Raw genomic sequence first — 15,899 nt, forward strand, 5'->3', positions numbered from 1 at the left:
AGACTTGGCATGCGATGCAGACGAATGGAATCAAGAGACGAGAATCCCATCAATTGATGAAAGACTCAAGAATGTACAAGAAGGACAAGGAAAACTCATTTAAAAGGCCAAAAGAGCGGCAAGACCAGCAATAGCACCAACGGTACCGAAGCTGACCATGTTGCGGTCAGCGGCACCAGTGTACTTGGGAGCAGCGGGGACGGTGCTGGGCACAGAGGTGGGCACGCTAGGAGTACCAGTGCTGGTAACCCAGGGGATGGAGACGGTACCGGTGCCGACGGGGAGCTTGGTGCTCTCGGGGCAGATGACGGTGGTGCTGACGGTGTAGTCGACGACGGTGCTCAAAGCGGCGGTGGTGGTGGGCTTGATGACGGCGCTGCTGCTGGGGAGGATGACGACGGTAGTGGTGGAGGTAGGGGTGGAAGAAGAAGCAGCGGCAGAGGAAGAGACGGAGACAGCGCCGGCAAGGACACCGAACTGAGTGGTGTATTGGTAGGCCTCAGTGGTCCAGTCGATGAGCATGATTCCGTATCCGCCGGAGGAGGTGGCGGAGGGAGTGAGGTCGGTGGGTTTCCAGGTGAATTCACCGCTGTTGGGGACAGAGTCGGCAATGGTCAAGATGGGCTCGCAGTTGGTGGAGGGGCCCTGGCAGAGAACCAAGGCGATGGGGCCGGGGGTGGTAGGGTCCCAGGTGATGGAGTAGTCCTCACCCAAAGTCACGGGGCTGCCGGCGTTGGGGGTGTAGAGCGAGTTACCGCTGGGGGCGGCGCCGCTGGCAGTTGGGTTGAAGGGAGTAGGGTAGGTGTAGGCGGAGACAGAGGCGACGAGGCCAGCAGCAATAGCGAGGAACTTCATTTTGATGTTTTGTTTGTTGTTGTTGATCGTTAGACGACGAGTTGTGATTGAGAGTATTTATGTAGTGAACTGAAAAAGTTCAGCTGGCAAGAATAGATGGTGGTGTTTGTAAAGAACGACACGAGTCAAAGGACTCTATTTCCAAAGAGAGACTGGAGTGAGGCTGGAGAGGCAGTGTTTGCGTAGCGAGAGAGAGAGAAAAGAAGAAGCAGAGGAAAAGTAAGGGAAGCGACGAAGAAATACTTGGATGACCTTAGGGCAGGCAGCCTCCCTGGCTGCGGCTCTTGCCTGAATTCCCCCCTCCTGCTGTCTCCCTGCAATTGCGAGCGGTACCTTCAATACCTTGTATTACATTTCGTTACCATCAAGGCCCGTATGGGCAAATTTGGTGCTTTCTGGCTGCTGATTGGATGGGACAGCAAAATAACTTGCAGCGCACGTGAGCCCCACTGGTTAGTGTGGTGTGCAGGGGGCGCAGGCCCCAATCAGAGTGGGCCGACACTGCCCCAGCTGAGTTAAGATTTAGTCCTCATCAGGATTAGTCGATGTTACCGTCCACTGTTGCATAGTTTGGTACTCAGGCACAGGTACCTCGCGGCACTTGGCTGTCCGCTGAGTCCCATTGTAGCGTATTGCTCGTCGTATTCGGGTGTATTTCTGTGTATTTGAGGACCTCATGCCTGGCTAGACCCGATCGGGAATTTCTGCGCCCCATTCGGGCCGTTTTCTAATTTCCGATTGGCCCGTGCCTGTGTTCCCCTTTCTTTTTCTCTCTCTGCATCGCTGCATCATAGCGCAACACGTTGTGTACTTACTACTTAGTAGTGCATAGTAGTAGTTAGGTGGACTACGTACGTGTGCTCTGTCGCTTGACTCTGTACTATGCATAACCCGACAAAAACTGAAAAGACAACAACAAGTGTTGTCGGCAAAGCCAAGAATCGGCAGGCATTCCCAAGAGTGGCGTGTCTTACAATTGCATCATGGATTGGCCTGACCAGAACTCATAATACGAGCTAATCTGCGTAATTTCGCGATTCAGTTACCAAGAAATTAACGCGCATTAGCCCGTGAGCCAGCACGTACAACGTAGCCACTAGCAGTCATTCTCGCTGGCTCCGCCCGGTACGAGGCTGGTCCTCATTCTTCCGCACTCATACTCATGCCTTTCGCATTCTCACAACAATAGTCCAGAACTGAAGCGTAGAATCAGAAATTCCAGGCCAAGGAGACAAATACATTAGGATGAGCCTAGTATGGCTGAACAGCGGTGACTCTGATACCGCCCAGACGAGGCGCAACGGGCTGGAAATGAGAATCAGCCACCCGGCCTAGACTCGTATTACTCTCAATCAAATCGCTGGCCTCTATTTGACGGCTGAAAGTCCGAGTGTTGGTTGGGCGAAAGTTGCTAATTATACTTAGATTGAATGGAGAACAAATATTATTTCTTGTGTTTGTCTTTGATTGGACAGTGGGCTGACTCCTGAGTCAAGGACGAAATCTCAACCCCGTAGAAAGACGGCGAGACTTGGATTTGACGAGACGATAGACAAAGAGAACAATTCAATGTGTAGGACAAGCAGATCCCGAAAATCTCTTCCATACTACACAGGTCGTACCTCGTCATACTCTGCAAATAAGCAGATGTATGACCAACGTTTCGCCGATTTTGGCCCTGCAACGTCGGCCCGTGCAACGGTAATGGTGCGTTTTAGTCGGTCTATGACTCTAGTGAAGGAGATCGTCATCGAAGTTCAGCAATTCGCCAATCACGTTGATCAATTGTTGTGAGCCCCCTGAAGATCTGTTGATGTGCATGTCAATCACTTAGATCTAAGAGAATGAGCAATTCGACATTGTGTACAAACATCCCCCGTGATGACATGCGCGACAATAGTGCTCAGAGCCGTCCGCTTTACTCTCGGGCGATCGCTGTTGAGAGGGTTTTGTTCCCGTTGCCCTACACTCGTCGCTTGCCATGGCAATTGCAGACCTGCAAATTAAACCAAGCTGAAGACGCAAAAATCGATTAGTAAAATTGCTACCATAAGCTATATTTTAATAACAAACGATATTGGAAATTGACAACACGGGAATCGCAGTCAAAATATCACATAAAGAACAACGGGAAACGGTGATTGAGGTCGAAAAGTCATAAGCTCAAACACAACGAGTATTAGTTTTACTGCAAAGAGCAATGAGCGAGCTATAGGATGCAGGCTTGCTGATCAAACCATAACAGTTTGTTTACTTTACAGGTATGGAGTCTCGGCTGATGGAGGTTGCATTTCGACAACTTCCGCCTTGTGGTTTTCCTCCGAAGAGGCCGATGAAGACGCACGTAGAGCACCAAAGATATCCTTGAAAGCACTATCTGGTTTGTAAACAGCAAGGGCGAATACGGCGGTAGTATTCATTCTATAATTTTTAGCATCGTCAGCAAACACTCTCAAACGGGTTTGGATTGGAAGAAACAAAGCGTACGCCGACTCCAGAATGATCGACGGGACCTCCTCACTCTGCAAACTATTGTTCCATCCACCAGCGAGCTCGACGACACGATAAACACATCTAAGAAAGCTGAGTACAAAGGCCGCAATTGCCCCAAGCAAAAATCCACGAAACGAACGAATGCCGTGGACATTGCTGAATTCAACGTTCTTCCAATGTGGGAAACGGTGCTGCACGCGCCATGCAAACTCAAGACACAATGCAGCGACGAGGACGAGAGTGATGATCTGAAATACCAGACCGGCGAGCATAATGTTGTTTCCCATTGATAGCGTTGATTGTTTTGTTGCGGACGATGCTACTCCTCCGCCGCCGCCCTAAAAAGATAAGGAGATGATGTCGGTGATGAAGATGCGGGCGTATTATACTGGGCGAATGCGAGAGACTTTCTCGCCCCATGCGATGTTTGCTGCAAGGTTTGGAGGGTAGCTCAGCCCTAAGTTGTCGGCGGGACAGTTGGGCCCTACTTCTGCGCAATCAGAGAAACGAAATTGCTAGTCAAGCTGCAATTGGCGATGATGTTTCATGAAATCGCTCTTTGCAGTGGTAAGGGTTATACATCAAAAAAGATGACACTGTGGACTGGACTCGGCCTGGCTTTTACATCTCATTGAAGTCAGGTAACTTATCTTAATGTCAGCTCCCCTTACGAATATGCTTCGGCGATCTGCACTGTCAAATCTAGGTTTGAAACTGAAAAGCTCATCAGGATCACCTTCCGACTGTTTAAGAGTCGTGACGAAACTGGCTATATCAGGATCGTTATTAGGGCTTGGCTGCGTTCCGTGTTAGGGCTGGGCGTTAGGTCCTCGGCCGTAGGTTACACGATCCATCGCTCTGCGGAGTACGAATGAAGTGCAAGCAATTTTGGCACTGTTGAGTAAGTTTAGATTCCACATAGAACTTATTTCGATGATAGTGAACCAGCCTTTCATGAATGGACTAACTGTGTCGGCTATACTTGTTCCATTTTGTGTATAGGAATCTCAATATTCCTTTGCAACTCACATCCTCGAAAGCTAGATATTCAACTATTTAAAGATMCCCAGCCATAAATTCACGTCCGTATCGGAAAGTTATCACACCGACCCCAAGGCAAGATTACGTCGTGCGATGTTATGATTTAGATATCTCAACGTCGCATAGTATCAATTAATGTATTTATCTAGTCAAGGGTTATTATAACTGCGTGGACAAGCTCTGAGACGTATGTCTGCGCTTTCTAGGGTAAATAGGGCTTTGTAAAGCAATGGGTTTAAATCGGCCACTTGCCGAAGTAACCATACCCAAGTGGCCCGCATACCCGAGTGGCCCACTAACCCGTAGGGATAATGATGCCCTAAATCACATCCGAGACGTTGGGTCTACTATGTAGGCTTGATTCCGATGTCAACTCTAGTCTCAACTCTTCTAAATAAGTGACATATTCAAGATATGGATCTGATCACTGAAGCAATCATTTTAGTTGAATAATTATCCAAGTCATCACACTATGTAGAGGTTATATAAGTGTTTGGTGATAAAGCTTCTATTAAAAGCTAAAATGTCCGTATCGCATCCCTATGAACTATAGACAGTTTCTAGTGTAGTGTATGATAGGTCCACTCCGGTCGGAGAGAAATCCTCTCCCTGCCCTCTTTTCGCTCCCTGTTCACTTGAGTAACCTGGATCCGCGCCTCAGGCTTTTGGTAAGAGCAGACTCGCAGCACAGTACTCCCACCCATGTTTCACATCCCGGACTCTCACGTTAATTGATGTGGCTGAGTCTGCTCTTCTATTCAAAAAAGTTGATGTTATACAATCGGGGTGTTTGGCCGAAATAGGCCCTCTTTATCAGTGCAGCCATGGGTGCGGATCAACTCAATTGGATTGAACAACTCGCGAAATCGTTCTATGAGACCATCTTTCATTTCGAATGTCATCACGTAGTAAGGTTGTTTGTAGGGTATCTTCCTGCCATCGACAAGATATACGGCATCTAGAGCAGTCTCCACCCAGAACTTGTTGGGATCTTGCGTCTCGTAAACTTTGGGGTTCAGCCACGAGCCGGAGAAATTTGCTGCATTAAAGCAGAAGTTTTCCTCTAGAGCCCGACGGCCCTTGAAGATGATGGGAGACTTGTTGTCCGGGGACAATGGGCTGGCATGTGTGGCAAAGGTGAGCTCTTTGATACCATCGGCGATGAAGCATTCGGCGCGGCTGATGCCGCTCGTGCTTAGGTACTTTTCAACAGTAGCGCGGTTTTTTTGGCGAAGAAGCGCCTGTTGCTCTGTATCTTCCCAGATGGACATAGTTGCTTAATGTTGAACAATAACCGTGTACAATGATTAGAGAGATGGATGTCTGCTGTTAGGCCAGCCTTTGGAGGCGTGATGTCCTTAAGAACTGCTATCAACTACCCACATATGGCTTTTGCACCGGGCCGGGGGAGCAATTTCGTACTAAATAGTTTATTGGCCCTTCGTGATATTAGATAAAGCCCCCAGCACCGTTATAGCGACCTCTACCATTCTAATCCCCTGGAGTGGCTGTCCTGCTTTGACTTTGACCCCGCTCTTATCTGGGAATCCTCTCCATGCGGCTGTCTAGGTCGGCAGTTTTTGGATATCAGAGGTGTAAGGGACAGCATCCGGTCGATAATCAAGTGAGTCACCGGTCCGGTAGGACATTTGATGTATTTGATGTTGGTGCTTATATAACCCATCGTCTGCGTCTCAAGACAGTTGTATCATTGTGACCAGAACACCAAAGCTCGACCAAAATGACAGCTCAATCCGATCTCGAAAATACGGTGAAGTCCGATCTGATCCACGATGACCTCCTCGTGCAGGATAACGGTGAAATAAGCTTGATCCCTGTACCCGCGGCTGACCCAAGCGATCCCCTGAATTGGCCTCGATGGAGACGCTGGTCAATCCTGATTCTCCTCTCACTGTGGTTCGCAGTCTGCCTACTCACACAATCCTACTTATCGAACATCACACCCAGCCTGGCAGCCCAATGGTCCCATGAATCTTCTAGCAAGGTAAACTTGTTAATCACGATCATAACTCCCATATGTGCTCCGTCGAGTCTCCTTTTTGTGGCGCTTTTCAACAGTTTTGGTCGCCGCTTACCTTTGCTTCTGGCTAACCTGATTCTCCTCACCTCGCTCATTTGGGGAGCCTGCACTACTTCCTACAAGTCGTTCCTGGGCGCCCGGATACTGCAAGCCATCGGAACCTCTCCGTCGGATGCAATCATTTATATGTTAATACAGGATATAAGCTTTATCCACGAACGTGGAGCCATGATGGGGGTGGTGTTGAACTGTGGCTACGCGCTGTTTTACATTCTATGTATTAGCCTTCCCTACATGACAACCACACCCGCCTACTTTGGGCCACATTACGTCTTTATTGGCATTATTTCCCTCTGCATCCCAGGCTTCTTTTTTCTAATGCCCGAAACCCGGTACGACCGCATCGCCAACCCCCCGGCCGCCATACACATGACACGCGAGCAGCATCGAGAACTTCAACATGCGCTCAAGGCTAGTCCCTATCCGCTCTCAGCCCAGCTACGTCTGTGGTCTGGTCGCACCCCAGGTAGTGAAGGCCATATCCTCGATATCTTTTCCCGCATGGCCCACCTAGCAATGGATTGGCGAATCTTGTGGTGTGGATTATTGAACACTGTCATCACGGGTTAAGACCGTTCCACCAAGCTTGCATTTCACTAGGAATATAAAACTATAGCCAGAAAGAATAACTGACATATGAGGCCAGAGGAATGGTTGCCTACATCACTTACTTCGCCGAAATCCTTGTCAGTCCACCTTGGAGCTGGCCTGCTTCCAGCATCGGCCTCATAAACCTTACTGGCATATTTCTCGCTGTTTGTACGTTTTAAATACTGGTGTTGAGATCCAACAATATTTCCTAAAAAAGTGACTGACACAAATGAAATTTAAACTAGGGAACTGGATTTTCCTCGGCTATGGCAGCGACAAGCTGCTTGTCTACATGGCCAGACATAATGGCGGGRAGACTAAAGCGCAGCACCGACTCATTATGCTCGTCTTCCCAGTATGCTTCGGCACAGCTGGTTTGATCGGCTTTGGGGGCCTGACCGAGCGCTACTTCGATCCCAACCAGCATCATCAACCTCATTGGTTTTCCCTCGTGGTTATCCACTGCCTGATTCTTATGGCCTACGCAGGCACCCTCGAGGTAACCTTCACGTACATGATTTCCCAAACCAGTACCGCGGATGCGCTGGCGGCTATGACACTAGTGGCAATAATCCGCGGTGATGCGAGCTTTGGCATGTCATATGGGGTGACTGGATTCGTAGCACAATGCGGATATTTGGTGTCCTTTGGTGTCTATGGCGCGCTGGTGGGAGTATTCGGCCTGATGGGGGTGGGTGTGTATTTTGCGAGGCCTAGAAAATGATTTTGTACACTCCAGTGTATTCTATGGACAAGGAGTGTTGACATTGAGGATAAATTAAGTGGTCAGATTTGGACCGTAATCTTGAACGTTGATTTACAAATGTAGCGGACGATATGTACCGGCCGTACCAGAACTCCTTTTGCCAACTAAGGAAATGTCTTTCCCCTAATTTTTATACTATCATAGAATTTCTTCCCAAACATCTTGCTGTAAGACGAAATATCTAGCCCTAGGCATATGGGGCTGTTAGGGCTATGTCCCACGGCCGAAGCGGATTCGGCATCTGGTTGGCTGTCGAAGAAAATACTCGACTACGTTTCCAGCTAAACATCTGTTTGATTACATGGGGCATCTTGATCGATAACTTAATTGATTTTGAACTAGCATGACTTATGTCTGCTCGTGATATGCATAAATGACTCCTATTATTTCGTACAGCTAATCTAGAAAACCACCTACTTCGTTAATGCCTGAACTTGAAACCAAGGAGTGCAGGATGTCCTATCAACACGCTACAAAAACATCATGAAGAAAAATCAATATATCATCAAGTCCGAAGCGACGCTCTTCTTTATAACTCTACTGCTTCCAAGAATGCTGCATCTCAGCTCGGCAGAGCATAATGGCGACAATCTTAATTAAATAGGTTAGTATAGGACGTATAATTTATTTGTCAGAAACTTAGTACTTACAAGGGTAAGGTCTACTCCACCAGCAACCCGAGCTCTCCAAACACTCCTATCTTCGGTAAAATTGAAGCGACTATGATTTGCTTCCGTCATCTGAATCTCAGCGACAGGTGCACCTTTGACTTTGACCTGTATGGTCATACCGACTTGGTCCTTTGGCCGCACATGAACGACGGCTTCCTTGCCACCATCGGCCTGATTAAGAACCGTCACATCAAGAGCTTTAAATTGTGTAAATGTAGAGGTATGTTTCAAGGAGCAGAGATCGAGACCACTAGGATCTTCCACGCCCCATTTGCGATTCACGCCGTTTTTGAAGAACTTGCGGAGATCGAAAAGAGGAGTGCCGGTAGCATCCTTCACTGTGCGGCGCCAGCTTGCTGAGGCTAGGCCCTTGCTTTCGACAGTGAAGAGTACTTGATTTGATAGATCTCGTACTTCGACATCATTGAAAAGTCGGTCGTGGCATTGCATAATAATAGTGGTTTCTTCGTCTTGAATGAAACCATCCGCTATCGCTATGGGGAATGACTGTGACTCGAGGATTGTTTCCATTGTTTCTTAGATATGTTTTCGCAAGTCTCACGTGGCACTCTTAGATGGTCGGCAAACAGAAGATAGAACTGGCTTTACTCAATACGCAATAATGTATAGAGGGGCTACGGATCTTTTATGGAACAAGATGGAAATTCTCAATCTTTGGGGACAAAAAGGACCTCGATGGCAGCAACAGCTTGTAGTAAACTAAATATAGCCATGTTACGTCAGTGTATCCTCGCCCTAGTTACATACATAGTACTAATCACAATTGATCGGCGCTTAAGTGAGTCCGAGCAGTGCCACCTTTGTGGTCTTTGTTTATGCGGCTGCGTTGCCATTCTAGCCCACCTATTGGCTGTAGTCCACAACATATAGATTAATTGGGAGGACAGCCACACTGTGAGCACCGGGGATAATTAAGATTTCGTCTAATCCTGCTTAGAAATATCATTTTGTATAGAAGATTTTAACAGAGACCCTGCGGCCCCCCACCCCGGCGATTAAGCTGCTTTTTGTTCTAGTCGGTCTTGACCGACCAGTGAATGGCCAGCCTTATTTGGAGATGTCACGTTAGCAACGAGTCTGTGGAGGTTCTGGGCGAGGTTTTGGCATAGATTGACGGTCAGGCCGTATGACAACTATGGTGAAGTACTTACACGCAATCCTAGATTGAACGCTGAGTCATTCGCGTTCAAAATGGCTGTGGCTTGTGTTATGTTTTGTGGTTCTTCCTGAATTTTCTAGGGTGCCTATCAGAGGTTGCCAATCTTGCAATCGTTCGCAGCTTTGCAAAATCCATAAGATGGTCTCGGGAGCTGAAGATCATTGAGGAGAGCTGGTTTGAAATGTTTGTTGGTTACATTTGGGCGTTCGCATTTTTCTTTTGAAGTACACCTAAATGGAAATATCCAAGCATTTATAGACAGGCTCTTGAGGCGAGGAAATGGTGATAGAGAAATCTATTATCGGGTCATAATTACCAACCAAAGCTATCATTGTTATCATCTTGTATCTATGTAAGCCTTGAGCGATGGAACGTAGACATACTTTAAGGCTGCGTGTCTGATTCTCAATTTTGAATTATCTGTAGAGTGATGCCTACATATTACGCTACCCATGTTCTCTAAAATATCGAAGCTTACCACTTCAGACGAGAGAGACAATCTAACTCAAGCAATACAAATCTATCCCACCAACTCCTGTATAAGTAACGACCAACACTAATGTTGTGGACTAAATCTCAACCACTGGGCGAAAATATCATCCGTCTTTTGAACATCAGTATTCGTCTGGGATTGTATCCCTTCAATTGGCGCCTGACTATTTGACTCGGTAGTAGGTTCCAGGTCTTCCTCCTGACGATGGTCATCACCAAAGACAGCTCTATATTCAAGGGTTCCAATTGGCACACGCATTCCATCACTTTCATCGTACACAGTTGTCAAATACCGATGTTTTACCAGCCCTATATGGAATCCTGAACGATCAGGGCGGATTTGAACATCGACACCATACACCCCTTTTTGTGGAATGAAAAGCGCTGCGCGGTACCGTTCGTTTGCTGTCACGCGCTCGCAACCCAAAAGAAATGCTTTTTCGTAGTCTGGGTAGACTCTCGCGTAGAATCTGACCTCCGCTCTGAAGAAGTCTGAGCTCGACACTCGAAACTCGACAGCGAATAAGTGGTTGCGAATAGCGACTTCGGGAGGGGCCAGGCGGTTTGTGATATCATATGGATCTGTTGCCCATTCGTATTGATAGAGTCTTGGTTCTGGAGAAGGGCTGGCAATCGATTCGGGGCTCAGTGGCTCGAATTTCTGATGTTCTTCGTAGAGTTGAGGAGACTCTGATGACATGGGTGTGGTCAATCGCGCGGCATTGTTTGGGTTCATTATTCCAGAACGCGGTTGATCGATTGAGTTCCTTAATTTTGAGAAATATGAATTCGAAATGAAGAAGCCTGAATAATTGACATGCGTTATGGCAAAAAAGGCTTGAAAGAAGAATAAGCACTTGCTGGAAACTAACCAAAATCTGTCAGGAAACGACAGGTTGGAGCTGCAAGAAGAATCATGATAATCTTCACCTTGACAGCTGGAGGAGGGAAAATTCTCGGCGGCTGGCGACTATTGTTTGTCATTCATCACTGTGAAAGTCTGTCAGTTTCTGGCTTACTCCATCACTTGCCGACTGATACAACAAAGAAGCTCTTTTGTTAGCCAGTAAATACAATAATGTTTCAATTTCCTAATCACTAGATGCTACAGAAGAGTCATCTGAATCATTCACAATCTTCTTTCCATGCAAGTACCCCTCTTGTTCAATCTTGACCTTGACACTATCATCTGCATACTCCTGACCATCTCTCACATACCACTTTGCAAAAAGGTCATTCTGAATCCATATGACTTTCCCTAAAGCCTTGACCAATGCTATCTTGCGATGTAATTGCATTCGAGGATGTGACAGTATGGCCTCTGTGAAGGTGTCTTGAATGAAAGAAAGACAGGCGCCAATATGAATATATTCGATATGAAGTAAGTGTTCTCGCCCTTGACCTACATGCATCATACTGTGAGAACAGTTGTCAGATATTTTCTTCCTTCAAATAATGTAGCAATGGTGAGCTCACTTACCCAACTTTATCCAGATATTGCCAAAACTCCATCTTACTAGGATCCGAGCACAATTTAATAAGGTAACCCCGTAAGAACATCTTTCGATGCCTGATTTGTGGACTATCCTCGCTGGGGAACTCGTCCAGTGGACCCTCGAAACTCGTACTTCGCGTTTGGAATGCCCTTGCCGTAATGTCATATTGAAGGAGCTTGCGATAAACGATGTTCACAACAGCTGGTATTAATGCCTTGATATACTTGGATCCGCTGATGAGGGCTTCGATATCGTCTGAGATATAGGGTTAGCTTGAACATGTCACGATAAGGCAAGTCCAAAATCGAGATTGATTTTATGACGCTTACTGGAACTAAAATCGAGAAAGGTGTGCAGGTAGTGTATACGGTCTTCAAGATTTGTATACAAATCCTTCCGGTCAATATGCTGAATAGCGCGTGGCCACGAATGCATCGGACATGATGCCGCCTTTGTCCCTTTTGTCGAGTTCGACGGCTCTACGACCATTGGTTCCTCCACTGAGAAGCTATGTTCGGGGCCAGGCATGTCAATTTTCGGCTTTAGGGAACTGTTGTTACAATTAGAGATGCGGAGGAAATCACCAGGTTGTCTTGAGGCCGAACAACGTGGAACAATCTGCACGACCGTGAATGAAATAATGATAGTCGATAATATTCACGAATGACGAAAATAAATGGATGCATTCAGCACGGATTTATACGATATCAAGAACATGACCAACACCCACAGACTTCAAGATCATACGGTCGCGTTGTAAGGCAACAGCCTACCGCAAAATGGCCTAGGAGAAGAAGTAACTTCCCAAGTACATGGTCTATGAGTAACGACTACGGGCTTATCCGAGAAGTTTTGAGAGAATTTGTTTATTCTTGTATATGATTTTCCGAGGGTGGTGTGATGTTTCGGGATCTCGGCGATAATACGGCTGTAACCCTAATACTACCCAGCCCGCTAAACCCACCGTGTTATATGCTTCTCACGATCGAGTCATGTAGTTATAAGAAGATCAAAAAAAAAGCCCCGCTCATATGTTGTTCGTAATCCCGTGATAACGCCTTTGAGATTCCTTGACTAGCAACTTGCTCAGGCAGCCACCCACAGTACTACAAACTACCACTGAGGTAGGGCTATCATAGTCATGAGTTTCGACGACTCGACTCGCAAACGTCAGTTACTTGAGCTTGAGTGCTTCTCCATTGATTCTTTCCTAGAACAAGAGACGGTAATACTCGGTGATCTCCTCTCGGGTCGAATGCCCAAGGAGTCATATGAATAAGGGTCTTAAAAGTATATTGATTAGATTCACAGGTAGTTCCCGAGCCCGCATAATTAGGGTATTTTGGACCTCAAGATTTTCCTATGGTTAATTAACCAATTAAGCACAGATGAACTACGAAATGTGTTGAAAGCGATTTAGAATGCGCTTTAAAAATATCATCTCCAGAATTGATGGACTTCATGTTTCAGTTTGGAAGATACGAAATATGTGTTAGCAACCCCCCCCTTCCCTATCCGATAGCTTCCGAAAAGCTCACTGACTCCCTAATATTGTAAAATATGGAGAACAGAAAACCTCAAAGAGGCTTTGATTAAACATATACTTCATAAAGATTTAGACGACGCAATATATACGCTTTATTGTCAACTGAATGATGGTGGTGTGGTGTTTCGGTTTCGGATACGGCGAGGGTGCCAACACATATCTCATCCTACTGTGATTCCTTAACAGACCTACTACGTTTTGATGCGCACTCTGTTGAATTGTTTTATATAAGTAAAGAAGCATCAATTATGCAGACCTCTTACAATGTCAACCTATTAATCGAAGCAGAAAAGATATCAACTTGACTAGTGAAGATCTCATCAAAAAAGTTCCCCAAACTCAAAACGACACAAGACACGACAGACGTAAAATACACGCACACATACGCATTATATAACCCGAGTCAGAATCATACTGAAGAACTAGAGATTATATAACATAAAATTCTGGTTGTTCAATTGACATGTCGAAAGATACAAAGAGAAAATATGAAAAGACAATAAAGAATGCAAGATTGTACACTTGTTGAATCTAGTTCGGATCACTGCTGAGTAGGCCCAGCCTCGACATCCACACATGCAGTCCATCAGTCGTAGTACTGGTTGGCCTCAATTGGAATATCGCAGCCAGCTGGCTCCCGTTTGTTCACATAGTCGTCGACCCAGGGCCCTGCATCATGGAGTCTCCAGAAATCCGGGAGCCCTGGAGGTCCACAATAGTAGTTGATTGTTCGGTCACTTTCACCCCAGCACTGCTCGACTCCATGCGATACCACGTTGATGCCCCTTGCCTGCACACTGCCAATTTGATCTGCGTTAGGTGCGTAGACAATTGCCGTCCCGCGGTCAATAGTGGAAGATTCCCCGCAGGCACATTCTAGCTCCTCAGTCACCTGTACCGTAAACGCTGTGACAGCTTGATAAAACAGAACACAGATAGAACCCCTCTCCGCAGCAACGCCATCGCACGTGAATGTGTTGCTAACTGAGTAGCTCTGTTCCTCTGTTACTTCGAATCCGAGGGAACTGAACTCAGCGTCTAAGCCTAGGGACATACTCCAGCCCAGAGTGAGTGAGTAGCCGGTTCCCGTGGATGTCTCCGGGGTACTGCACTCAACACTAGTCCCACCCTTCTGGGTGATGACAAAGTTCTGATGAGGATTGCCGTCCCCTACTTTCGAATAGGAATAGGATGGTGTGCATCCACCACAGACCATGTCTATTGTGCCCGTGTGAGGGACAATGGTACCGTCAGACCTGACTTTTATGTCTGGCATATTCGCGAAGTCCTCTGCGGTGATATTGATTGTAGTAGGATATGAGATTCCAGTCACAGCTAGTGCTAACAAGATGCACAACAGTGACGTGACGTTGCCTAGGATTCCCATGATGCTCAAGATAACAGTGCAGTCATATACCAAAAGATAATAATTATTCGTTTCTCTGTAACAAAAGGTTCTTCGGTAGATGGGGCAGATGTGCACACTGAGGCGACAGTATTGGAAGAGAATCACCAACCGACTTCTTATAGATAAATAGATCTATCTCATCGCATTCTGATCGAGCAATGAGCAAGGCATAATCGAGAGGTGCTCACAACAGTCATCAAGTTTCAGGGGTTCTAGGTTCAGAATCACTTCGGTCACACAACTTTAAGTATGTAATATTTATCAAAACATGAAACCAACATATCGCACTGTCAGCAAATATGCTGTCATTTAGAGCAGAAATCCTAAATAATTGATCATACAGTCTCCAGCGATTCAGTAGTTCAAGGATCAGTCAGCGAAGCTGAGTGAAGTGAGTGGACCCTAGGGAGAAAGAATGATTTCATGCGGAAATTTTATTATTCTGACATCTACAAACGGACATTGCGGCCTCGCTAGTCATGCATGTCGAATAATATATGCTCTGTAGTAAAAGTTTGCGGGACATGCGAGTTTTTTCCAGCTCTTGGAGTGCCTAGGTATAAATTGTACGGCATGTTCTTTGCGAACGGGGGTAAAATAATGCGAACAGACAATCAATCAAGCTTGACAGGAAACCAATTATAAAGCGGACTTTCGTCGAGGCTGAAATTTAGCTCATGTAAAGATTATTATTCCCCGCTTGATTTACTCCTGCAGAGTCATACCTGTGGCAAAACATACACTAGAAACAACAATCGGATGACGATTTCTGAACAGTATTGTCTTGAAGGGAAACTGCTTTCGATCTACCAAAGCGCAGCATGGCCACCATGGCAAGCACTGCCTTCAGGGGTAATGTACTTTCCATTCGGGTAATGGCAAAAAAATCTCAATTTATCCCAAACCTCGTGCTGATTTGGCATTCTGCATTATCAGCAATTACAAAAACTATTTTTGGATTGATGCCAATGAGGAATATGTCGTTGACAATCACTGCTACTAGCCATCCGTTACCATGCAGTGATTTAAGCCGTGAGTGCCACCTGCATTTTCATTTCTAGGATGCAATCAAGATGGCTAATCATGTGAAAGACCCACGACAGGGATATCTGCTGGTGACCGCAGTTACAAAGAAATGTGGCACAGCCGCCTGAAGCCATTTCAAGGCTAAGGACACATCCAATATGTATTTAGTCGCCGAAGACCGCTATTCTGTTTTCTATTCTATATTAAACAGGGTTATAAACAGCAAAGGGTAT

The 15,899-nt window shown here is 46.2% G+C and overlaps 7 protein-coding genes across 7 annotated transcripts; 1 reads left to right on the top strand and 6 right to left on the bottom strand.

Moving 5' to 3' along the window:
* Positions 1-99: 99 nt before the first annotated feature.
* On the bottom strand, positions 100-855 carry BHQ10_007285 (uncharacterized protein; the record flags this gene model as incomplete). The annotated part of the gene is made up of 1 exon (XM_040879964.1): positions 100-855. The coding sequence occupies one exon, from the start codon at positions 853-855 to the stop codon at positions 100-102; it is 756 nt and encodes a 251-aa protein (XP_040735789.1).
* A 2,255-nt stretch (positions 856-3,110) lies between these two features.
* On the bottom strand, positions 3,111-3,635 carry BHQ10_007286 (uncharacterized protein; the record flags this gene model as incomplete). The annotated part of the gene is made up of 2 exons (XM_040879965.1): positions 3,111-3,276; positions 3,343-3,635. The coding sequence occupies 2 exons, from the start codon at positions 3,633-3,635 to the stop codon at positions 3,111-3,113; spliced, it is 459 nt and encodes a 152-aa protein (XP_040735790.1).
* Positions 3,636-5,162: 1,527 nt separating this feature from the next.
* Positions 5,163-5,660, bottom strand: BHQ10_007287 (uncharacterized protein; the record flags this gene model as incomplete). The annotated part of the gene is made up of 1 exon (XM_040879966.1): positions 5,163-5,660. The coding sequence occupies one exon, from the start codon at positions 5,658-5,660 to the stop codon at positions 5,163-5,165; it is 498 nt and encodes a 165-aa protein (XP_040735791.1).
* A 470-nt stretch (positions 5,661-6,130) lies between these two features.
* BHQ10_007288 (uncharacterized protein) lies at positions 6,131-7,805 on the top strand (the record flags this gene model as incomplete). The annotated part of the gene is made up of 3 exons (XM_040879967.1): positions 6,131-6,936; positions 7,137-7,249; positions 7,327-7,805. The coding sequence occupies 3 exons, from the start codon at positions 6,131-6,133 to the stop codon at positions 7,803-7,805; spliced, it is 1,398 nt and encodes a 465-aa protein (XP_040735792.1).
* Positions 7,806-8,384: 579 nt separating this feature from the next.
* BHQ10_007289 (uncharacterized protein) lies at positions 8,385-9,049 on the bottom strand (the record flags this gene model as incomplete). Its single annotated transcript, XM_040879968.1, has 2 exons — positions 8,385-8,438; positions 8,498-9,049. 2 exons carry the CDS (start codon positions 9,047-9,049, stop codon positions 8,385-8,387), a joined length of 606 nt encoding a protein of 201 aa, XP_040735793.1.
* Positions 9,050-10,254: 1,205 nt separating this feature from the next.
* BHQ10_007290 (uncharacterized protein) lies at positions 10,255-10,926 on the bottom strand (the record flags this gene model as incomplete). Its single annotated transcript, XM_040879970.1, has 1 exon — positions 10,255-10,926. One exon carries the CDS (start codon positions 10,924-10,926, stop codon positions 10,255-10,257), a length of 672 nt encoding a protein of 223 aa, XP_040735794.1.
* A 2,892-nt stretch (positions 10,927-13,818) lies between these two features.
* Positions 13,819-14,619, bottom strand: BHQ10_007291 (uncharacterized protein; the record flags this gene model as incomplete). The annotated part of the gene is made up of 1 exon (XM_040879971.1): positions 13,819-14,619. One exon carries the CDS (start codon positions 14,617-14,619, stop codon positions 13,819-13,821), a length of 801 nt encoding a protein of 266 aa, XP_040735795.1.
* Positions 14,620-15,899: the final 1,280 nt, after the last annotated feature.

Source organism: Talaromyces amestolkiae (assembly GCF_001896365.1).
Source record: "Talaromyces amestolkiae strain CIB chromosome Unknown scaffold15.1, whole genome shotgun sequence".
Lineage (NCBI taxonomy): Eukaryota > Fungi > Ascomycota > Eurotiomycetes > Eurotiales > Trichocomaceae > Talaromyces > Talaromyces amestolkiae.